At 42.6% G+C, this 25800-nt stretch overlaps 1 protein-coding gene across 2 annotated transcripts in view; it reads right to left on the bottom strand.

Annotated features, from left to right (window-relative positions):
* The window catches only part of LOC126356221 (choline transporter-like protein 1), a 442973-nt gene that overhangs the window by 347105 nt on the left and 70068 nt on the right, over positions 1 to 25800 (bottom strand). Inside the window, exon 1 of one of the 2 annotated variants that reach the window (XM_050007037.1) lies at positions 8086 to 8195. The exons of the other annotated variant lie outside the window; for it this stretch is intronic. Within the exon in view, the coding sequence (XP_049862994.1) occupies positions 8086 to 8194 (109 nt within the window). The 5' untranslated portion in view covers position 8195. Of the gene's footprint in view, positions 1 to 8085; positions 8196 to 25800 lie in introns of those variants that run through there. 2 annotated transcript variants of the gene reach the window in all.

Raw genomic sequence — 25800 nt, 5'->3', positions numbered from 1 at the left:
TACTACTTAATAGGGCCTGCCCGCAACTGACTGCGTGATGTGGACAGCAGTCGTGCCTGCCTGGGATTAACCTAACAGTTCATTAATCTTATGACAGTGTAATAGTTGCGTAGGTACAAAGTGTGTTCAAAACGTTTTGCACAGTCGTATCTAATTTTTTGCAAGAGGAGAATGAAATTTTTTGTGTAACTACTTGGAACATTTAGCTATAAGTTGGTGTATACAAGTATTTTCTTTTATTTACAGGTGAGCTATAATGTACCGTGAAATAGATGTCAGGATGCGACAACGTTCGGTGATGGAGCTCTTCTTCAAGACCGGCGATGACTCTGTCACATCTATTCACAGGAAGTTTCTCACGATTTATGAGGAGGACACAGGGGGTCGTAGCAGTATTCCAGCGGTGGTTGCAGAGGTGATTTCTCTCTACTGGACAATCTACGATGCGGTAGACCACCGACGGTAGTGAGTGATATGAATAACGAGACCATTGATCAAATCATCCAAAGTGACAGATGTGTGGCGACACGACAGCTTGCTGAAATGACTCTTTTGTCATTGGGTAGTGTGGTATCACTGATATTCACTAGGGTGCCGAAAAATCTGTGCACGTTGGGTTCCTAGATTACTGACAAGAGAAATGAAAACGATTAGGAAGAATGTGTGCAAGGGTCTCATGAAGACCTTTACTGAAGAGTGTTTTGACGGCGTCATTCCCCAGGATGAAACATGGTTGCTTTTGTACGAACCTGAGGGCAAAACCCAATCCATGGAGTAGCGTCATTCGGGTTCCCCTCGGAAGAAGAAATCAAGCTTTTCACGAACAGAAGGCCGAAGGGCGATGCCTCCTTCTTCTGGGATCGGTGTGGTGTCAATTTCATTGAATTTTTGGGACCTGGCTCCACAATTAACCGGGGCCGTTACTGTTTGTCACTGGACAAGTTGCGACGTGCCCTCAAGACCCACAGACCACAGCTTCAGGGTCAGCTCATCAGACTACACCATGACAATACCAAACCCCATACAGCTCTTATGAAGCAGAAGAAAATCAGGAAAATGGGTTGGAAAATTGTTCCTCATCCTACCTACAGTACGGACTTAGCTCCGTCTGAGTTTTACCTCTTTAGTCGTCTGAAGGCCCACCTACGCGGTAAAACATTTCATAGTGAGAAAGATCTTATTTCCTGTGTCAAGCCAAAGGCCGGTCGTTGTGGCCGAGTGGTTCTAGGCGCTTCAGTCCGGAACCACGCGACTGCTACGGTCGCAGGTTCGAATCCTGCCTCGGGCATAGATGTGTTTGATGTCCTTAGGTTAGTTAGATTTAAGTAGTTCTAAGTCTAGGGGACTGATGACCTCATATGTTAAGTCCCATAGTGGTCAGAGCCATTTTTGAATCTGTGTGAAGCGATGGTGTAAGAGTCAGTCACCAGAATTTTGTCAAAATGCATTTACATCGTGGAAAGAACGTTGGGTCACATGCGTCACAGCTGATGGAGGCTACACTGAGTAAGCTCAATATATAGCTGAATGTTCCAAGTATGTTCTCAAAAAATTTCATTTTCCTCCTGCGAAAAATAACAAAAAACTAGAAACCACAGTGCAAAACTTTTTGAACGCCCTTTGTATTTCAGTGCAGATATCAGGTGTTACAGCCCATTAACACGGCCGCAATTTCATTATCTCGCAAGCTGATGTAGTAATATCAGTCTCTCTTAAAACGGATTATTGGGTAATTGGATTTCACGGTAAGAATCAAGCAGAAATACCCATTGCTATTACAGACGACTCAAACATTCTGGCAGCGCTTTTGTTTTTCTTTTCAAATCTCAGTTTTTCTTTCTCGCATCAATAACTGTTCTGCCCGTTTATTATATACTCTCTTTCAGTGCCCATTTCTTCCGTATCCTGCGTCACGAAACTAGTTGCAAGGAACAAGACGGTAATATAAATGCTAAAATTCAGATGATTTGTTGCAAAAGTACACATTCCCTAAATGAAGTTCCTATCTTTTGCAAATCACGTTCGGAGGTATTTTATGTTGTTAGCTAGTACTAAATGCAGGCATGTCGGTACACTTTTCGTAACGAATTATTAGATTTACTGGCAAATACAATATACATAAACAGATGCAAAGGAGAAGACAAAAACAAAATTTTGAATAATGCCTTTAATGGAAACTGCGTGGACTGCACACCCATTACAGTTTTGTAAAACGAACAGGAGAACTGCATTCAAGAAAAAACGCTAGATTTGGCGAGGGCTGGGTTTCTCGGGGATCGGGTGACGGGAAGAAGCCCTAAAATACACACCCTGGTCGCGGGCTGCGTAAGGAACCAACATGTCTGTGGTGGCCATTCTGTGTAGCCTACAGCCCAACCGGAAACGGGACAGCTGCCGGCATGTCAATACGACAGGAAAAAAGCGTATAGAAACACCAGTGAAAAGGATAACAGATAAAAGAGAAATGTTTTACTTTGGAAGTTATTTAACTAATAAAAACAGTAAAAATGACTTGCCATCAGTTTCAACTGATAAGTTCTTCAGCTAATCTGATGACTTTCTTACGTCTGTAACGTTTAGCATCCTCGATACTGTGTTACACTTATCGATAATGTTTGCTACCCTCCAACATCGTTCCACTGCTGTTCCAACCAGTTTCAAGTTGACTCTTTTAGCTTACGCTATCTGTCCAAGAAAGCTCCGATACTGATTTTATTTCCACTGTATAAGCAACGTCAGCGCAGTGACTACGGTGGCAACTTGAACTGGCAAACATAAACAACAGATGACCGTCCGTACAGTCTTTTGTGAACGGGCAGAGTTAAGCAATGGACCGTCTGGTCCTAGTGTGTCAACACTGTCCTGTCGCAATGGAGCAACACTTCTAAATCAATTGTTCAAGACACTACAAAATATTCTGAACAAGAGAAAAGTGTCTGCAAAGTTTGTTCCGCGCATCTTCAGTCTCTAACAGGAACAATAACTTGTGAACACGGAGGCGCTAGTTGATCGAAGTGCAAAATGCGGATACTTACTTTCTAGCAAGAATCATCATAGGTGGCGATGGTGTTATCAATGCAAAACCATCGCAAAACCACAAACTGCAGAAAATCACGTGCATGACACCCAGTGTAGGGCCATTCTGCCCCTCTATAGGCCCGTGATAGAGCACAGTCTTCTTCTAAAGATATTAAGAAAAGGTCTTACTCCAACATCATAGCTGCTTGTATACATTGTTTCTCAGTAGGTTAAAAGCAACGGATATTTACCATAGTACCGTCTCTCTGCAAGTTGTGTGTTGTTGAAATTTTTTGTTTCGATTACTGAAGTGTTCACATGGCGTGGCTCACCCTATTTATACATCTCTTGACAGTCCATCCTATCTGTTGCAATTGTTGATGTATTTAAGAGTATACTCTACGATGTGTTCTTCAGTAGGTTTATGGCTCAAATGGCTCTGAGCACTATGGGAGTTAACATCTGTGGTCAACAGTCCCCTAGAACTTAGAACTATTTAAACCTAACTAACCTAAGGACATCACACACATCCATGCCCGAGGCAGGATTCGAACCTGCGACCATAGCAGTCTCGCGGTTCCGGACTGTGCGCCTAGAATCGCTAGACCACCACGGCCGGCAGTAGGTTTATGACCGAGTGTAATCTACATCGGGGCTGGCCATGATTTCGACTCGTAGGCCGTGCCTTGACAGCCCACCTGTGTGGCCGAGCGGTTCTAGGCGCTTCAGTCTGGAACCACGCGACCGCTACGGTCTCAGTTCGAATCCTGCCTCGGGCATGGATGCGTGTGATGTCCTTAGGTTAGTTAGGTTTAAGTAGTTCAAAGTTCTAGAGGACTGATGACCTCAGATGTTGAGTCCCATAGTGCTCAGAACCATTCGAACCTTTTTTTTTTTTCCGTGCCTTGACACGAGTGCCATATATCACCACGCCACGCTGTTTGAGCGCTTAGAGGGGGAAGAAAAGGAAACTGCGAAAGCACTGCGTTTAAATGGCAGTGAAGTCGCATATGACTTGGTTTTATATTTCGCATTTCTCAACAACATATAGCCAAAACAAAAATTTTAGTATTATTTATTTCTTTTTGGCTGGCTGAAAACGTAATAACATTGTTATCTCATACAAACTGTCAGTATAAGGATAGACACTGACAGTTTCACTGATTTTCGCTTCCAGGTTGCTACGCAATCGTGACTTACTTTTTTTCATAAACGAAAAAATTCTTTTACACGAATACGTCGATCGAAATACTGTAGCACTTCTGCAACCTCATTATGAAACCGTAAAAACTTTATCCGAGGAAAGCAATACATAGACATCGTAAATACTTTAACGTATAGAAGTATCTGCCATTAAAACTGGAATTACCCTGCAGATCAGTCAGTTATATCTGCACATGCGAAGGGGCGCTTTCATACGAAAAGGTAAACCGTCTCGAAAACAGATGTAAGATAGGTAGTGTCTTCAAAACGTTTAGAAAACTACCCTCGTGATTCTTTCATGGCCACAATAAATTCTCCAAGCCTCCCGTTTTATTTAACAACTATAAGCTTAGGAAACACGGCTATGTTAGAGTATGTTCCTCCTAAAACACTATTTTCTTTTTAAATGAATCGCCATGAAATCAGAAAGAAGTTGCTTCTCTCCTTGCAGTGTCGTACTTTGGGCAGAAGGCAGTCAAACCCATTTAAAATGGAAGGTCCGTAAACCATTGAGGATGTTCTAATTTTCATTCCTGTGCTCCTCTCTCCTTCATAAAATCAACGAAATTAAATCGGAAAATCGTTTCAGCGTGCACTTTGACTTAACCAACGCATCCCGCAGTAATACATACAGTCTCCATACTTTTTGTTCAATTCCACTGATAACTATTGCAACTAACAAAGGACTAATACGTACTATTTGAGATTTGCTACTAATCATTATCACTCATTTATTCAGATGCTGCTTGCCTGCACATACACTACTGGCCATTAAAATTGCCACACGAAGAAGAAATGCATATGATAAACGGGTATTCATTGGACAAGTATATTATACTAGAACTGACATGTAATTACATTTTCGCGCAATTTGGGACCATAGATCCTGAGAAATCAGAACCCACAACAACCACCTCTGTCCGTAATAAAGGCCTTGATACGCCTGGGCATTGAGTCAAACAGAGCTTGGACGACGTGTACAGGTACAGCTGCCCATGCAGATTCAACACGATACCACAGATCATCAAGACTGGCGTAATGTGACGCGCCTGTTGCGCGGACACCATTGACCAGACGTTTTCAGTTGGTGAGAGATCTGGAGAACGTGCTGGCCTGGCAGCAGTCGAACATTTTCTGTATCCAGAAAGGCCCGTACAGAACCTGCAACATGCCGTAGTGCATTATCCTGCAGGGGTCGAATGAAGGGTAGAGCCACGGGTCGTAACACATCTGAAATGTAACGTTCACTGTTCAAAGTGACGTCAAAGCGAACAAGAGAGGTCCGAGACGTGTAACCAATGGCACCCCATACCATCACGTCGGGTGATACGCCAGTATGGCGATGACGAATACACGCTTCCAATGTGCGTTCACCGCGATGTCGCCAAACACGGATGCGACCATCATGATGCTGTAAACAGAACCTGGATTCATCCGAAAAAATGACGTTTTGCCATTCGTGTACCCAGGTTCGTCGATGAGTACACCATCGCAGGCGCTCCTGTCTGTGATGCAGCGTCAAGGGTAAGCACAGCCATGGTCTCCAAGCTGATAGTCCATACTGCTGCAAACGTCGTCGAACTGTTCGTGCAGATGGTTGTTGTCTTGCAAACGTCCCCATCTGTTGGCTCAGGGATCAAGACGTGCCTGCACGATCTGTTACAGCCATGCGGATAAGATGCCTGTCATTTCGACTGCTAGTGATACGAGGCCGTTGGGATCCAGTACGGCGCTCCGTATTACCCCCCTGAACCCACCGTTTCCAAATTCTGCTAATAGTCATTGGATCTCGACCAACGCGAGCAGCAGTGTCGCTATACGATAAGCCGCAATCGCGATAGGCTACAATCCGACCTTTATCAAAGTCGGAAATGTGTTGGTACGCATTTCTCCTCCTTGCACGAGGCATCACAACAACGTGTCACCAGGCAACGCTGGTCAACTGCTGTTAGTGTATGAGAAATCGGTTGGTAACATTCCTCATGTCAGCACGTTGTGGATGTTTTCGCCGGCGCCAACCTTGTGTGAATGCTCTGAAAAGCTAATCATTTTCATATCACAGCTTCTTTTTCCTGTCGGTTAAATTTCGCGTCTGTACCACGTCGTCTTCGCGGTGTAGCAATTTTAATGGCCAGTAGTGTACGACAAAGTGCCCCCTGATGTACTGAACATGAAACCTGTTTGTCGATCGTTGTAATTTTTTGCCCTTTCATTGTCAACGAAATCTTCATATTACACTCCTGGAAATTGAAATAAGAACACCGTGAATTCATTGTCCCAGGAAGGGGAAACTTTATTGACACATTCCTGGCGTCAGATACATCACATGATCACACTGACAGAACCACAGGCACATAGACACAGGCAACAGAGCATGCACAATGTCGGCACTAGTACAGTGTATATCCACCTTTCGCAGCAATGCAGGCTGCTATTCTCCCATGGAGACGATCGTAGAGATGCTGGATGTAGTCCTGTGGAACGGCTTGCCATGCCATTTCCACCTGGCGCCTCAGTTGGACCAGCGTTCGTGCTGGACGTTCAGACCGCGTGAGACGACGCTTCATCCAGTCCCAAACATGCTCAATGTGGGACAGATCCGGAGATCTTGCTGGCCAGTGTAGTTGACTTACATCTTCTAGAGCACGTTGGGTGGCACTGGATACATGCGGACGTGCATTGTCCTGTTGGAACAGCAAGTTCCCTTGCCGGTCTAGGAATGGTAGAACGATGGGTTCGATGACGGTTTGGATGTACCGTGCACTATTCAGTGTCCGGAGCAAGTATGGTGGGTCTGACACACCGATGTCAATGTGTTCTTTTTTTCCATTTCCAGGAGTGTATTTGCGCACGGTATTGTAATGTAATATCGTTTCATAGCAAATTACCAGTGCTCGTTGCTTATGCGACTGCATAAATAGATGTTGAGAATTCTCATCCCGCTTTTCTGTCATTCGTAGTAATTCTTGAAGGCTTGTGACAATAGATCTCCGGACGTCCTTATACCACGAACAAGCAGCGAACGGTAAAGAGCGCTGACACCATGATTCTACCAAACTGAAGAGAGCTGTGCTGACCGAAAATGCCAAATCGCAATACTAAATAAAATGTCGCGCTGCGCCGCGTTCTTCCGGGAAGAAACGAACAAAGCCGAGAGAGGCCGAGTAGTGGCCCGCACACAGCCCACACACTCGGCTGGCTTGGAGTGCGGCACGCTGTGGCCGGCGCTCTACGCTGTCCATTTTTTTTTTTTTTACCGTAAATGGGAATAAAAGTAGTGGAACAGCTCAAATTGCATGCCCATTAGTGACTCAATCTAGCGACAAAATGCCTCAACAAAAGTAATTTAAACGTTTAGTGTATCTTCAAAATAAATAACTGAAGACATGTACAGCAAATTATACAAAAAATAACGAATGAAATTACTTTGTACAAATTGCTATTGCTCTGTTAATAACAGGACAGGATACATGTTTGGCATTTTCATTACCTTACTATCGAGAAACTGAAAGTTAAATGTTCTTTGTTATTACTTGACCTGTTCAATACGTTAATTACTTTTCTTCTTGCCCTGTGAGCAGAAATTCAAGTTATGCCACACTTTCAGCACCAGATGACACACATATTTCACGTAAAATTAACTTTAATAGTGCAGCTCCAATAACTTGTAACGTTCAAATGTTTTCTTCATAACTTCTGAAGAACGACAGCTGTGTAGTTCTTCCAACTTCCATCTCAGTTCCATGTGAAATTACTAATTTGCTTAATAGAATACCTTGTTATTGACGACCTTAATTTCATGTAAACATGTACACGGGAGATGGTTGTACGGTAAGTATAGAAAAAGAAGTGTGTAGGCCAGACCTTGTGACAAGCGCCGAGTCTGCTCAGCCAAATGCTCTGCTAATGTCTCGTATTTGTATCCTGGGTCTGCTGTCCACTTACTCGCAGAGGAAGGGTGAGCAGCAGGCATGTTGTCGGTCGTCTGAGCACAGTATTCTCTGGCTCTTGGAGAAAGCTCACCGCGTCACATGCAGCGCGAAACGAGATGCTTGCTGATAAGATACCGAAATGGCTGAGGTACGCCAGGCCCTGAGAGGACTCACGTCCGCAGCGAGGAGCAACTGCCGTCTGAAACCTCGAACACAGCATATGAAGGCGGAGCACATACCTTTGCATTCACATAATTTTTTGAATGGAGCGCTGGTGCTTCGTAGTCCCCTAAGTACATACCGCACATTAATGATTAGTGCAGGTTCTCAGTGTGCTTATTGAATATTACTGCAGTATCGTTACGTGCACTTGGGAACGTTGTTTCTCAATAATATTTATGGTGGTTCGAGCGCTTATAATGTTTCGCTGAAATAATTCGTTCCCGAATTTCACCTTCGATTCGGTCATGGAGATGAGACCATTAAGTTCGTCAGAACATTGCCGGGAGCAGCTCTTAAAAGGTATAATGAAGTGTCATTACATAGTGTGCTCCATTTGTTGTGGAGCAGCAAGCTTTAGTTAAGTCTAGAGTGCTTTCTCGTTAAGACAGTAAACTAATTACGCCCGTCACTTGAATGCCTTGGTTCACTGCAGTATTAACCGTAATTCGAGAAGGATTACTACAATCTTCGAGCGAATTAAAATCGCGTATGAGACTCAGCTTCACCCCATTATTAAACAGATTATGTAACATATGCATTGCTACGTAACTGCAGAGAACACTGCTTTCCACCTTCACACACAAATTAGTTTGCCTCAAACAGAGAAACGCAAAGGATTCGCAGATAATGACCCGTTTACGTCACTTTCTCATATGTGCCGTAAGTACAGCAAACATTCACGACTTAATCCTTAAGCATTAGGTCCTTACTTTGCACCAGATGTGTTTTATTCTTATTCTCGCCATTTAGCCACTAAATTAGCACTCTAGGTTATCAAGTTGACACTTTGGTAGTTCTATTTTCCAGAGCCAACGTAACATATTCGCCAAACCTGATGGCAAGTCTCCTGTGTCATAAACTGACGTTGTTCTAGTAAACAACATCGAATTGTGCAGACCTCAGTGATTTTAAAAATACCAATAGTATCAAAAAAGAATATGTGCGCTAACGACCGTGGTGTTTTAGTTCTGTATGTAATGTAGGGGTCAAAAATGCGTTTGATTCCGTTAACACTCAACGGAGAAATATACTCTACAGCATGGGATACCTCTTAGAACTGTCGGAACTCCTTTTGCTCTACGTTGTGCACCAACTCCACGTGGCATGGTCTCCTGCAGAAATACTGAACCATGCTGCCTCTATAGTCTTTCATAATTACGAAAGCGTTGTCGGTGCAGGACTTTGTGCACGAAATAACCTCTCGATTATGTCGCAAAAATTTTCGAAGAGATCCATGTCGGACAATATGGGTGGCCAAATCATATGTTATAATTGTGCAGAATGTTCTTCAAACCAAACGCAAAAAATTGAGGCCCGGTGACTTGGCGAAGCCCGGTGACATGGCGTGTTGTCATCCATAAAAAGTCCATCGTTGTTTGGGTCCTTGAGGTCAATGAATGGCTGCAAACGATCTCCAAGTAGCCCAACGCAACTGCTTCCAGTCAATGATCAGTTCAGCTGGACCAAAGGACCCCGTCCATTCCCTGTAAACACAGCCCACAACATTATAGAGCCATCACCAGCTTGCACAGTGCCTTATTGACAACCTGGACCCATGGCTTCGTAGGACCTGCATCACTTGTCGACAGAAATCGGGACCAGGCCACAGTTTCCCAGTCGTCTCGGATCCAATCGATGTGGTTACGAGCCCAGGAGAGAAGCTGCAGGCGATGTCGTGCTGTTAGCATCGGTCGTCCCCTTTCATAGCCCATTAATGCCAGATTTCGCCACACTGACCTAACGGATTCGTTCGTCATACGTCCCACATTGATTTCTGTGGTTATTTTACGCCGTGTTGCTTGTCTGTTAGCACTGACAACTCTACGCAAACTCCACTGCATTCGGTCGGTCGGTCCGTGGTGAGACATAATGGATGAAATTTGGTATTGTCGGCACACGCTTGACACTGAGGATCTCGGAACATTGCATTCCCTAACTATTTCCGAAATGGAATGTCCCATGCGCCTAGCTCCAACTATCATTCCCCGTTCAGAGTCTGTTAATTCCCGTCCGTGGCCACAGTCACGTCAGAAACCCTCGCCTGAATACAAATGAAAGCGCTGCCAATGCACTGCGGTACTCAATACTACCGCCACATTTATGTATACAAATCGCTCTCCCGTTACTTTCGTCACCTCAGTGTAGGTGCGTCGCTGTCACAGGCCTCAGAGAATATGTTTGCACAACATCAAATATTGGATGCAAGCTCAGGGAGATGCAAACTTCCTCGAATTGCCACAAGATAGTGCAACTTCCCTCACAGTAACCCAGAGATGGCATCTGAAGAATAAAATAAATGGAAGGAAAGCTTTTTAGCTGTGTGTGTTGTGTTGAGGAAAACTTCCATATACAGAGTGCAATAGCAGAAGGAAAACAGGCCTTAGACGAATACACTACACTCTCCAAGGGCACACTATTTAACACAAGGAACTTTACAAATAAAAACAGCACAACAGATAAAGTCCACACACACACACACACACACACACACACACACACACACACACACACACAAAGATAAAATGCAAACAAAATTCTAATTTGGCGCCGAACTCTCTAGTGAACAAATAAACTGGGCAGGGACACATAACAAACCACAATCAAAAAAAAAAAAATGGTTCAAATGGCTCTGAGCACTATGGGACTTATCATCTATGGTCATCAGTCCCCTAGAACTTAGAACTACTTAAACCTAACTAACCTAAGGACATCACACAACACCCAGCCATCACGAGGCAGAGAAAATCCCTAACCCCGCCGGGAACCACAATCACACTGTGAACTGGTGAAGTGAAAAGTGTTTCACTACGTTATTCGTGGAAAATACTTGTTATAGTTACGTGTGCATCATAACACCTCAGCATGATGCGGAGAATAGAGGTGCTTGCCACACAAAAATGTAAGTAAAAACGAATATAGGCGCGAAAACATCGCGAAAAACTAAATTACATTCTAGAAGATAGGTTAACTCCCAGCAAAAAACTTTCTCATCAACATCGTTTGGTTGCAGCTGACAAGCTACCTGTAGTAATTAACACTCAAGTGATCCAGAAAATTCATGCACCATGCACACCAAATGTAAAGGTATTTACAAAAAGAAACGATCTGTTGTTTGAATTAAAAATGAACATAATTTTATGATCATTTAACAAAAATGTTCACATCGCAGAAAAAATAAAAACGAAAACTGATGATGGCACAGTGGTGCCGAAACATGTTTGGGTACTGATAGAAACGTTGTTTTGCATAACCGGCGGACCTCACATCCAACAATTTGGAGGAGGCAGTCTCTTGCCTCCTCATCATATTACGTCACGTTACTCCACTGTTACTGCTCCTCTAGGAGGCTTTCGATGAATTCCGTAGATTTAACCAGACAAACATACAAGATCATTAAAAGGCATATAAGACCAGGAAATAAAAGCACTCGTGTTTCAAACTGGCGTACGGCGATAGCAAGAAACACAGACGCGAAGCTACGAAGCTGTCTAATCGCACAAAACGTGACGCAACGAGCTATCCTAAAATTATATGCCGCTGCAGCTCCTAATTCTATACCGGCCGTCGAGTCCTTTCTGAATGAGTTTTTGTGTGGCGGCAGTAAAAAGGCGACCTCGACTTCTCCGGGGCATTAAGTCCTGAGAGCACGTGCGCGCACGCGGCAGCTGTCGACACGTCGGCTGTTCCCCACCGTTGTCACGGGTGCCCAGCCTACGAGACACGGTGTTTTGGCAGTTCACTTTTACCAGCCCACGTCTAGTGTTTTTATACCTTCCTTTTCTCATTAACCACGTGCCGAGAGATGGTAAATGCGTTAGTCGGAATCGTTATATTCGAATGACAGGGTAAGGGTCAAGAGAAACATATTTATACACCGTCTGTCCAAAAACAAAGGTGCCGGATAGTCCATACGTAATCAAAGTGTGTTTACGTTCACCGCAGAGGGTCGTGGGTCAGGCTAGAACAACAATCGTAGGATAAAAGTGCCACGTATACAGGGTGTTACAAAAATGAACGGCCAAACTTTCACGAAACATTCCTCACACACAAATAAAGAAAAGATGTTATGTGGACATGTGTCCGGAAACACTTAATTTCCATGTTAGAGCTCATTTTAGTTTCGTCAGTATGTACTGTACTTCCTCGATTCACCGCCAGATGGCCCAATTGAAAGAAGGTAATGTTGACTTCGGTGCTTGTATTGACATGCGACTCATTGCTCTACAGAACTAACATCAAGCTCATCAGTACGTAGCATCTACAGGTTAGTGTTCATCACGAACGTGGTTTTTCAGTCAGTGCAATGTTTACAAATGCGGAGTTGGCAGATGCACATTTGATGTATGGATTACACGGGACAATAGCCGTGGCGCAGTACGTTTGTATCGAGACAGATTTCCAGAACGAAGGTGTCCCGACAGGAAGACGTTCGAAGCAATTGATCGGCGTCTTAGGGAGCACGGAAGATTCCAGCCTATGACTCGCGACTGGGGAAGACCTAGAACGACGAGAACACCTGCAATGGACGAGGCAATTCTTCGTGCAGTTGACGGTAACACTAATGTCAGCGTCAGAGAAGTTGCTGCTGTACAAGGTAACGTTGACCACGTCACTGTATGGAGAGTGCTACGGGAGAACCAGTTGTTTCCGTACCATGTACAGCGTGTGCAGGCACTATCAGCAGCTGATTGGCCTCCACGGGTACACTTCTGCGAACGGTTCATCCAACAATGTGTCAATCCTCATTTCTGTGCAAATATTCTCTTTGCGGATGAGGCTTCATTCCAACGTGATCAAACTGTAAATTTTCACAATCAACATGTGTGGGCTGACGAGAATCTGCACGCAATTGTGCAACCACGTCATCAACACAGATTTTCTGTCAACGTTTGGGCAGGCATTGTTGGTGTTGTCTTGATTGGGCCCCATGTTCTTCCACCTATGCTCAAAGGAGCACGTTATCATGATTTCATACGGGATACTCTACCTATGCTGCTAGAACATGTGCCTTTACAAGTACGACACAACATGTGGTTCATGCACGATGGAGCTCCTGCACATTTCAGTCGAAGTATTCGTACGCTTCTCAACAACAGATTTGGTGACCGATGGATTGGTAGAGGCGGAACAATTCCATGGCCTCGACGCTCTCCTGACCTCAACCCTCTTGACTTTCATTTATGGGGGCATTTGAAAGCTCTTGTCTACGCAACCCCGGTACCAAATGTAGAGACTCTTCGTGCTCCTATTGTGGACGGCTGTGATACAAGCGCTTAATTCTCCAGGGCTGCATCAGCGCATCAGGGATTCCATGCGACGGAGGGTGGATGCATGTATCCTCGCTAACGGAGGACATTTTGAACATTTCCTGTAACAAAGTGTTTGAAGTCATGCTGGTACGTTCTGTTGCTGTGTGTTCCCATTCCATGATTAATGCGATTTTAAGAGAAGTAATAAAATGAGCTTTAACATGGAAAGTAAGCGTTTCCGGACACATGTCCACATAACATATTTTCTTTCTTTGTGTGTGAGGAATGTTTCCTGAAAGTTTGGCCGTACCTCTTTGTGATACCGTGTATTTCCGTAACCATGACTTGACAAAGAAACTGAGTGTAAGAAAAAAGAGGAACATACGTTTTATTGCACTGATTATGAAGGTCATCGCTAATAATGCTGTCGGAGACGAAATGTCCTTTCCATTAAGATTATGGAGGAACTGTCTACATCTGAACACTTATTGAGATTTAAAAATAGGTTTCTTTGCAGGTTGCTTACAATATTCCAGTACTATACAGGCGCAGAACTATGCCATTAAGGACGTGGCAGTTTTTTGGTATTAGTGGATGAAAAGCAAGTTTCTGGAAAATTAACATAAACCTATAATCTTTGAGAGGCAAGCTAGGCGTCTTAAGCGCAACGTCAGTGGTAAGGAGCTCAATGCTTTATTTCTAAAAGCAGCCCTGAAATAGTTATTGCTTGCGCGTTGTTTTCCTGCAATTGACGAATAATTGTCAAGCATAAAACAGACAAATAAATCCTTTTAGTAATGGTTACACGTCATCTTATTTCGACAGTTCGGGGCCAACTACTAAAAGGTAAAAGGCAAAACTAAATTTATCATACAATGCGTACACGTACTCTATGTGATGACCATGAGATAACCGCTCTAACATGAAATAAGGATTTTAAATCTCCCTGTGTTTTGTGAGCTGTCAAAACAGATGACGAGTAACTGCTTACACTAGCCGGAAGCCACAGCATTAATCAGACAGTAAAATCATGCATTCTACGTCCTTCAAAATGACTGAAGTAGCACTTCCCAGGAAAACAAATAGCGCAAGGGGTAAATGAGGTAAGACGGAAACGTAGGTGGAAATACGTCGTTACCGCCAGTCGAAAGAATCGTTTTCCCCTCCACAAGGTAGACAAGGTTTTGCGATACGGCATCAAATGCGGAGGACAGAGTCGTTGAAAGAGTGGCCACCGTATCAATTCTTATGTTTTCAGACAGAATTCTGGGAGACATAGTGTGTCCTGACAGCAACATTTCCCAGGCACTCAACCGTTTTCTGCTGATCTGGTGGTCAGATGGGCTTAGATTTTACTCTGAGTAGGTGGAACACTTAGCACTTCTTTCTCCTCTGGCAATGTTTGCTAATGTGAAAAATGCTCCGTCGTTCGGTGTCCACGCTAAAATGTAGGTCTTGCCTATAAATTGGCCGGATGAGTCATTTCAAAGGTCGAAGAAAGGCAACGACATACCTCCTCCAATAGTACCATTTCTAGCAAAGCACTGTGACATTCAAATCAATTTTTTGGTTGACAGCGACTTTACAGGTGGAAGAAGGAGGGATGGAAGATTTACAGAAGGAGCAGTGGTGACTTGTCACTATCTCTGGTTTTAAATTTAAACTTTTCATGTGAAGACACCTCGGTTTGAGAGAAGGTTTATTACAGTTCGAATAAACTCTTAAGTAATGGATTCGCTTTGCAGTCATCATTTTCCTAGTCATGTTCCTCTCCTGTCCAGATTACCTCCGTGGCATCGTATTAATCAGACAAGTTGAAACTTCTTTATTTAAATATATGAATCTGTCTTAAATTGCTGAATAACTGAGAAAATGAAACTTCTACGTTATTTAATTCTGAAACAGCTGAGTAAAACTGAACGTACTGAGCCTACTTTCCCTGTACTTTCTCTTATCATGTCAACACTGACCCACAATATTCTAGCACAACGCAATCTGACTGCTAAACAAAAAATTACAACCTCACTTCAAATAATTAATACAAAAGAATGGCCCTGAATAAGAAACAATCCTGACGATAACCTATACATTTCATTAAGCACTTACCTCACAAAAATGCGATTTACTCCAATACAGCTAGTGTCAATACTGCCAGATAAGTAAAGTATTCTAACTACTAAATATTAATAGGCATCTGGTGAGCAAAGGAAAGATATTGTTGCAAACCAAGTAATGTATTTTTTAACTTAGTAATGTGACATCCAGTTAAAACCGGAACATAAATCGTCATTCACATCCAGTATAAAGATATATAATCATGAATACACTACTGGCCATTAAAATTGCTACACCAAGAAGAAATGCAGATGATAAACGGATATTCAGGTTTTCAATTGTAAGACATTTCCAGGAGCAGATGTGGACTCTGACCACAATCTATTGGTTATGATCTGTAGATTAAAACTGAAGAAACTGCAAAAAGGTGGGAATTTAAGGAGATGGGACCTGGATAAATTGAAAGAACCAGAGGTTGTACAGAGTTTCAGGGAGAGCATAAGGGAACAATTGACAGGAATGGGGCAAAGAAATACAGTAGAAGAAGAATGTGTAGCTCTGAGGGATGAAGTAGTGAAGGCAGCAGAGGATCAAGTAGGTAAAAAGACGAGGGCTAGTAGAAATCCTTGGGTAACAGAAGAAATATTGAATTTAATTGTTGAAAGGAGAAAATATAAAAATGCAGTAAATGAAGCAGGCAAAACGGAATACAAACGGCTCAAAAATGAGATCGACAGGAAGTGCAAAATTGCTAAGCAGGGATGGCTAGAGGACAAATGTAAGAATGTAGAAGCGAGTATCCTTAGGGGTAAGATAGATACTGCCTACAGGAAAATTAAAGAGACCTTTGGAGATAAGAGAACCACTTGCATGAACATCAAGAGCTCAGATGGAAACCCAGTTCTAAGCAAAGAAGGGAAAGCAGAAAGGTGGAAGGAGTATATAGAGGGTCTATACAAGGGCGATGTACTTGAGGACAATATTATGGAAATGGAAGAGGATGTAGATGAAGATGAAATGGGAGATACGATACTGCGTGAAGAGTTTGACAGAGCACTGAAAGATTTGAGTCTAAACAAGGCCCCCGGAGTAGACAACATTCCGTTAGAACTACTGGCGGCCTTGGGAGAGCCAGTCCTGACAAAACTCTACCATCTGGTGAGCATGAAGCATGAAACAGGCGAAATACCCTCAGGCTTCAAGAAGAATATAATAATTCCAATTCCAAAGAAAGCAGGTGCTGACAGATGTGAAAATTACCGAACTATCAGTTTAATAAGTCACAGCTGCAAAATACTAACGCGAGTTCTTTACAGACGAATGTAAAAACTAGTAGAAGCCGACCTCGGGGAAGATCAGTTTGGATTCCGTAGAAATGTTGGAACACGTGAGGCAATACTGACCCTACGACTTATCTTAGAAGCTAGATTAAGGAAGAGCAAGCCTACGTTTCTAGCATTTATAGACTTAGAGAAAGCTTTTGACAATGTTGACTGGAATACTCTCTTTCAAATTCTGAAATTGTCAGGGGTAAAATACAGGGAGCGAAAGGCTATTTACAATTTGTACAGAAACCAGATGGCAGTTATAAAAGTCGAGGGGCATGAAAGGAAAGCAGTGGTTGGGAAGGGAGTGAGACAGGGTTGTAGTCTCTCCCCGATGTTATTCAATCTGTATATTGAGCAAGCAGTGATGGAAACAAAAGAAAAATTCGGAGTAGGTATTAAAATCCATGGAGAAGAAATAAAAATGTTGAGGTTCGCCGATGACATCGTAATTCTGTCAGAGACAGCTAAGGACTTGGAAGAGCAGTTGAACGGAATGGATAGTGTCTTGAAAGAAGGATATAAGATGAACATCAACAAAAGCAAAAAACAGGATAATGGAAAGTAGTCGAATTATGTCGGGTGATGCTGAGGGGATTAGATTAGGAAATGAGACACTTAAAGTAGTAAAGGAGTTTTGCTATTTGGGGAGCAAAATAACTGATGATGGTCGAAGTAGAGAGGATATAAAATGTAGACTGGCCATGGCAAGGAAAGCGTTTCTGAAGAAGAGAAATTTGTTAACATCGAGTATAGATATAAGTGTCATGAAGTCATTTTTGAAAGTATTTGTAGGGAGTGTAGCCATGTATGGAAGTGAAACATGAACGATAAATAGTTTGGACAAGAAGAGAATAGAAGCTTCTGAAATGTGGTGCTACAAAAGAATGCTGAAGATTAGATGGGTAGATCACATAACTAATGAGGAAGTATTGAATAGGATTGGGGAGAAGAGAAGTTTGTGGCACAACTTGACTAGAAGAAGGGATCGGTTGGTAGGACATGTTCTGAGGCATCAACGGATCACCATTTAGTACTGGAAGGCAGCGTGGCTGGTAAAAATCGTAGAGGGAGACCAAGAGATGAATACACTAAGCAGATTTGAAAGGATTTAGGCTGCAGAAGGTACTGGGAGATGAAGCTTGCACAGGATAGAGTAGCATGGAGAACTGCATCAAACCAGTCTCAGTACTGAAGACTACAGCAACAACAAACGGATATTCATTGGACAAATATATTATACTAGAACTTACATGTGATTACATTTTCACGCAAATTGGGTGCATAGATCCTGAGAAATCAGTACCCAGAACAACCACCTCTGGCCGTAATAACACCCTTGGGCCTTGAGTGAAACAGAGCTTGGATGGCGTACAGCTCCCCATGCAGCTTCAACACGATACCACAGTTCATCAAGAGTAGTGACTGGCGTATTGTGACGAGCCAATTGTTCGGCCACCATTGACCAGACGTTTTCAGTTGGTGAGAGATCTGGAGAATGTGCTGGCCAGGGCAGCAGTCGAACATTTTCTGTATCCAGAAAGGCCAGTATAGCACGTGCAACATGCGGTCGTGCATTATCCTGCTGAAATGTAGGGTTTCTCATGGATGAATGAAGGGTAGAGTCACGGATCGTAACACATCTGAATTATAACGTCCACTGTTAAAAGTGCCGTCCATGCGAACAAGAGGTGACCGAGACGTGTAACCAGTGGCAATCCATATCATGACGCCGGGCGATACGCCAGTATGGCGATGACGAATACACGCTTCCAATGTGCGTTCACCGCGATTTCGCCAAACACGGATGCGACTATCATGATGCTGTAAACAGAACCGAGATTCATCCGAAAAAATGACGTTTTGCCATTCGTGCACCCAGGTTCGTCGATGAGTACACCATGGCAGGCGCTCCTGTCTGTGATGCAGGGTCAAGGTTAACCACAGCCATGGTCTCCGAGCTGATAGTCCATGCTGCTGCAAACGTCGTCGAACTGTTTGTGCAGATGGTTGTTGTCTTACAAACGTCCCCATCTGTTGGCTCAGGGATCGAGACGTGACTGCACGATCCGTTACAGCCATGCGGATAAGATGCCTGTCATCTCGACTCACTGATACGAGGCCGTTGGGATCCAGCACGGCGCTCCGTATTACCCCCTCTGAACCCACCGATTCCGTATTCCGCTAACAGTCATTGGATCTCGACCAACGCGAGCAGCAATGTCGCGATACGATAAACCGCAATCGCGATAGGTTACAATCCGACCTTCATCAAAGTCGGAAACGTGATGGTACGCATTTCTCCTCCTTAGACGATGCATCACAACGTTTCACCAGGCAACGCCGGTCAACTGCTGTTTGTGCATGAGACATCTTTTGGTAACTTTCCTCATGTCAGCACTTTGTAGGTGTTGCCACCGACGCTAACCTTGTGTGAATGCTCTGAAAAGCTAATCATTTTCATATCACAGCTTCTTCTTCCTGTCGGTTAAATTTCGCGTCTGTACCACGTCGTCTTCGCGGTGTAGCAATTTTAATGGCCAGTAGTGTAATTTTCAATCTCCTAGTAGGATACTAGATCTCTACGCTCCATCAATGCTAACTTCTCATATTCAATATCCATCAATGCTGGCTGTTCACCTCCAACTGCCCAATAGTACTTTCATCAGTGCTGGCGACTAACTTTGAACAGCCCAACACTACTAGCTATTAAGTTCCAACAACGAGTCCAACCAGGCACAGAGTCGGAGATCCAATTCAAAGCGGCACACAGCGCTGCCAACACAGAAGCAGCCTACTTACAAAGTCTTTCTCTCACATCGGTCAATGGGCAATGTTTTGGCGAAACAAAAGTTTAAGACTTGGCAGTTTCTGATAGTAGTTTCCAACGCTTTTCTTCTCGGCAAGCCTGTTAAGTTTCCTAGAATGGTTTCTTTATATGAAGAGTTTGCAACATCTAAGTCTAATGAATTTCTCTACCGGACATCATTCGGTGCATCGCGATTCTATAAAATCTTTCTCAAATTACATTATTCAATACTGGTTCAATGTTTGCTGTGTCTTCGCAATCTGTATAAACAACGAGACCGAAGCAATTGTAAGATGAGCTATTACATTTATAATTGATTGGGACAGCCGGTATGAATACCTGACGTGTAATGTCGGTGGACCTTTCTAAAAAACGCTAATTATAAATGGTATTCTTCTCGCGAAAGGGGAGCGGTAAAAATTCGTTATTCTAAGTTCGAGATAGTCTTACTCGATTTTACTGAGTTCTTATACCTTCCGTTTAAGAACTATGCACATACGAGACGGCAGATCAAATCATGCATGAAGGCAGTCTAAAAATAATTGTTTCTCTGTTATTTACGAATGGAAAAGGTGAGTGTATTAATAAAATACCCTCAATCCGACAGTGAACAATGTTTGCGGAGTCTTGAGTGTAAATGTTATTGCTTCCGAGAACAGGAAAATAACGATGGAAATATGTTTCTTTGTGTTGCATTACGCTCTTTCGAAAGAATTAAAATATGCTCTACAGTAAATTAGCCGCTCTCTTGGCCATCGTAAAGCATCCTTATCGAAGAGGAATATTTAATAAATGCAACTCGGAATAATTAACCATTTTGTTGTTTGTGAAATATGAACTCAACTATTGGGTGAAGCAGTAGTCGTCCTCAGACATCAATTACATTACAATGACATAATAAGGAAGAGTAAAAAACTGTAATAATACCAAAAATATTGCCTGTAGTGTGATGCTGATTGTCAAGAAGTATATTAAAAATATGTATTTTTTTTAGCATGAAAACATTTATTGGCAAAGGCACACTTTTTCTAGCCAATCTTACACAAACTATTAACTTAACTGATGCGGCGCGTGTTGGTGAAAATTTATGCTGATGTTTACTATGTTGATGTTATAAGCGGGAAATCGTCGGTCTCTGCGCTATTGGTGTTGCAAGAGGATCCTTTCGAAAATGCATCAGCATACAGTCCTGATTCGGAGGACAGCACCGTACCTGCTTCCAAACTGCAGTACTTGTGAGCCGTGCTGCCTCATCTGGCGTGGCCCAGCTACCAATCAGTATTCAAGCAATCCTAAAAGTACTGATATTGACGAGTCTCCCGTCTTCTGTATACCATTTCAACGACGCTAGTGCTGCTAGTCTATCTGCATGCGGCTATCGCATGACCTTTTGACATTTCCGCGTAGCTACTGCTGTACCAAGTACCACGCCATTTCAGACGCACTGTAAAGCCAAAGCCGCGTAATGCGTCATAGATAACCAGGCGTTGCCGGCTAACTTACGATACTCCGTAAGGTGAGATGCCGGATTCAAACGGTCGAGTAGTTCGAAGTAAGAGTACGCACACTTTTGGGTGTTAATTTATACAGTTACATATCGCCTACCGTCTTTAAATTATCATAACATTATCATCTTTAATATTTATCGCTAGTTTACTTCCTTATTAGGTTTGGGGTGTTAGCAATAACGTAATGAACAAATAGCTTAAAATAATTTCACAAACTCTCGCTGAGGAAGACAGGGTAGATTTAAAAAAAGAGACGATCAGTTTCAGAAAATTTATTTATTGTACACCAAGTAATAAAGACTGGAAATTGCCTTACTAATGCTGCACACCACTTCTGCTGACTTTGTAAAAACATTTTATAATGCAAACAGTTATAAAGTTTGCATGATAATGGAAAGCATGGGGAAAATATCAAAAAAATTAGTAAACTCTATAAAAAACTACACAAGGAATATGCAGGTAAAACAAAGATTAAAGTATCTGAATAAAGGGATGCGATTGTTTTTAATTTTAATATAAATGACATTAATCAAAACTCGAAAGGTGTAAATTATTGTAAAACGTTTTAAAAGTTTTGCTCTATACAGGTGATAGCTTCGTAATGCAAGTAAATGCACAACTAACACTTCATCAAGTGAGTTATCTGTAGAGGTGGTCAGGCACTTTTTTCAGTTGTTTTCGATGGCAATTGAGGGATTACACATGAAACGCCCACAAAAATGTCATCACCTGGCATAGATGAAATTTCTTTCATTAAACAAGGAGAAATAGTTCAACATCCTGAAGTACAATTTGCACATAAATGCAGAAAAGTTGGGGAATACATCAGAATTTAGCATACATTATACCTTTTAATTATACCTTTTAAAAGAATGGCTTCTTTGTAACTGTCCCAAAGTTCTTCAGACACCACACTAATCCCCAGACCTTAACTACAAAAAGAATTCTACATCTACATCTACATCTACATCCGTACTCCGCAAGCCACTTGACGGTGTGTGGAATTAATGGAATGAACTCGATAGAAAACCCAGGAGAACTACAACGAAGCCAAAAGAAGGTCTGAGGAAAAGATGAAAAAAGAATAAGGGCTAAAAAGAATCGTCGGTAAAGTGCAAGAGCTTTTGAAAGCGTCTATAAAGAAGAAGAGATGCCACAAGAAGGGTTATTCTCGTAATCAAGAACAATTATGTTGTGACTAAATATTAAAGACACTATAGTGTTAAGCTGTAAAATATTATTTAACAAAATTTTGCCCTAAAACGTTACTTCAGAATGGTTTGAATTTATTAAGGGAATTCTTTTTCATTTATTGAGTTTTCACTTGTTCGTTAAAATGCATATTTGAAAATAAAACACATAGTATTAGAAATGGTGAAGTAACTAGAATATTAATGATAGTCACTGCATGTGAACAAAGCACGAGATTTCTAAAAAGTCAAGGTCTCGTGGTGACAACATACGGTGCATACTGAAACCTCTATAAATGCAATAATTATGAAGCAAATAATATTCTTATATTACTGGAGCTGTGAACTTACTTAGACAATACGAAACTACACGTGAAGTCGGATAGCTATATGTGCCGTTGTTGTGGTTGTGGTCTTCAGTCCGAAGACTAGTCTGATGCTGCTCTTCGTGCTACTCTGTCTCGTGCAAGACTCTTCTTCTCCGTACTAACTAGTCTGCTTAAGGTATCCATCTCTTGGTCTCCCTCTACGATTTTTACTCCACACACTGCCCTCAAACAATAAACTGGTGACCATTTGATGTCTCAGGATGTGTCCTATGTGCCGTTATTGTAACATAAAAAATGGAAAGAAAAGGCTAGACAGGAATCAAGAGTCAAATTTTGTGAAATAACATCTCTTCCAGCGAAGTGGATAGTACCCCACTTACAAAATTAAGATTAGTTAATGTAGGAGAAAGTGTAGAAAGGCTAAGAAGACATTAGTAAACAGTCATTGGAGATGAAATAGCCGTAAAGCAAAATCGAAGAAGGGCAGAATTAATATTATTATTCATGTAACATATGTTACATAAATTTAGTCCCTTAACCAAACAGTGACTGAAAAAGGTTGATACTCTGCTTGTGGGCGATCTACAACACAAGCAAAAGTTAGTGGGTCAACTGTGGACGCAATTAAGTGAAGTGCGCAACAATGCGCATCGCCTTTGTGAAGTCCGTGTTGCTTTCTGGTGGCGGATATGTAACCTGACGCCAGAGGCCCCAGCATTTTGTATGATCTACAAAATGTATGTACTATGCAAGCTTTGTAACCAGGCCTTTATTACGTTAATTGAAAGAAATTCATTTATATAAAAAAATTGTTTGCTAATAAGCATTTCAGGAGAGGACTCAGGTTCGAACCGTGTCGTAATAATAACAAAATAAATTAATTAATAAGGACTGATTGTGGCTGTCAAAAGGTGTTTATCAGTTTTACAGTCATGGTCGATAAATATCCGATACGGCTGTAGGTGTTACGTAAGTCCCTCATGAGTAAAGGCAGAATGCTGTAGCACTCCAAAACAATGTAATAAACAGAAAACTGGAACCTGCTTCGCCGCCACCTTGACCCTAACGAAGTTCAGAAACTAAATCTACACCTCCTACTCCTCTCAGGCTGGCAGACAGATTTACTCTTTAAGAAAATGGTTCAAATGGCCCTGAGCACTATGGGACTTAACTTCTGAGGTCATCAGTCCCCTAGAACTTAGAACTACTTAAACCTAACTAACCTAAGGACAACACACACATCCATGCCCGAGGCAGCATTCGAACCTGCGACCGTAGTGGTCGCGCGGTTCCAGACTGAAGCGCCTAGAACCGCTCGGCTACAGCGGCCGGCTTACTCTTAAAACTGTTTCGTTTAATTGGAGGTGTGTGAAATACCGTGTACCCTTTACCAGTGTATATCAGTTGATTATCCTAAGAGTTAACAGGTACCCTGTTGTATGCCTTCTGTTTCTTTCGCAAACCAGATTCATTAGCTTTCTCGCCGAACACAGAAAGTCCTTCGCGCCGCGATAGTTCTTGGTTTCCCCACGGTCATGCGTCACCGTTGTTGCGTTCAGCGGCCAGTCAGCAAGGTCAGCGGATACCGCCGTTTCCTTTGAAGAAGTAGTTTGTGTGTCACCGGTCTGGGAGTGGTGCCCGCTTCGAAATCGGGGCCAAAATTCTTACACCCATAACGTGACTGTACGACGAATAGCAACACACTGTAGCGTCGCGAGGCGGCAAGTGGGAGTGTTTACGTGCCTTTGGGCCGACACACGCCGGTTACAACATGTGCATTCGCAGTCTGTGTTGTCTACTCAAGAAGCTCGCATTTCTGGATGTTGGACACGGATCTGAAGAATATATTATTAGAATTAAATCGACGTTAACACGAATACGCTTAAAACTCGGGGCAAAACTAATTCATTCTTCAGGGGAAAGAAGCGATATCTCTTCAGAATGACCACTGCATCTGGCTCAATTATTCATCAGTGTGTAGAACAAATTATTTGCATTCGCAATCATTTCTAATAGTGAATTTGGCAGTAAAGCAAAATTCGTAACATTTCGGAATACTCCAAGATATGTCATATGCAATGACAATTTCGTGTTACTTCATGAGTAATGGCGCGTAAGAAAAACACAGTATGTGCAGTTCATGACAATTCGAATTTTCTTTCCTTATTTTACAGTATTGCTCTGCCAGAATTGGTATCAAATGTAAGTTTTAAATTACAGAGAGGAATCAGCGGATGTTTCAAAAACACTATATGGGCACTGCATTAAATACCACAAAGTTTGGCTAATTAATCGAACAAATGCGAAAAAAAGTACCAAATCATTATCCCTTCTGGGCTTGTAGTGCAATTTCTCGCCGACGTGGTGGCCGAGCGGTTCTAGGCGCTTCAGTCCGGAACCGCGTGACTGCTACTGTCCCAGGTTCGAATCCTGCCCCGGGCATGGATGTGTGTGATGTCCTTAGGTAAGTTAGGTTTAAGTAGTTCCAAGTTCTAGGGGACTGATGACCTTAGAAGTTAAGTCCCATAGTGCTCAGAGTCATTTGAAGTGTCTGCTCTCTCTCTCTCTCTCTCTCTCTCTCTCTCTCTCTCTGCTTCCCCCGTCTTCACATAAAAATCAGATTACCAGTAGGTTTGGACCTGTCCAATTTTTGAAGATTCGGGTACAATTAATTCTCGCTATGAGCAAAGTGATTTCACTACACTAGTGCCGACCGATCTAAGCTCACTCTCTTGAAGCAGGTATCAGCATTGCTTGACCATTCTTTGACACTACGTTTCTTGACAAAAAGAAAATGGCGCTGAGCACTATGGGACTTAACTTCTAAGGTCATCAGTCCCCTAGAACTTAGAACTACTTAAACGTAACTAACCTAAGGACATCACACACATCCATGCCCGAGGCAGGATTCGAACCTGCGACCGTACCAGTAGCGCGGCTCCAGACTGTAGCGCCTAGAA

This window comes from Schistocerca gregaria, chromosome 3 (assembly GCF_023897955.1).
Source record: "Schistocerca gregaria isolate iqSchGreg1 chromosome 3, iqSchGreg1.2, whole genome shotgun sequence".
Lineage (NCBI taxonomy): Eukaryota > Metazoa > Arthropoda > Insecta > Orthoptera > Acrididae > Schistocerca > Schistocerca gregaria.
Note: the sequence above shows the minus strand (reverse complement) of the source record. Positions and strands in the feature narration are given on the sequence as shown.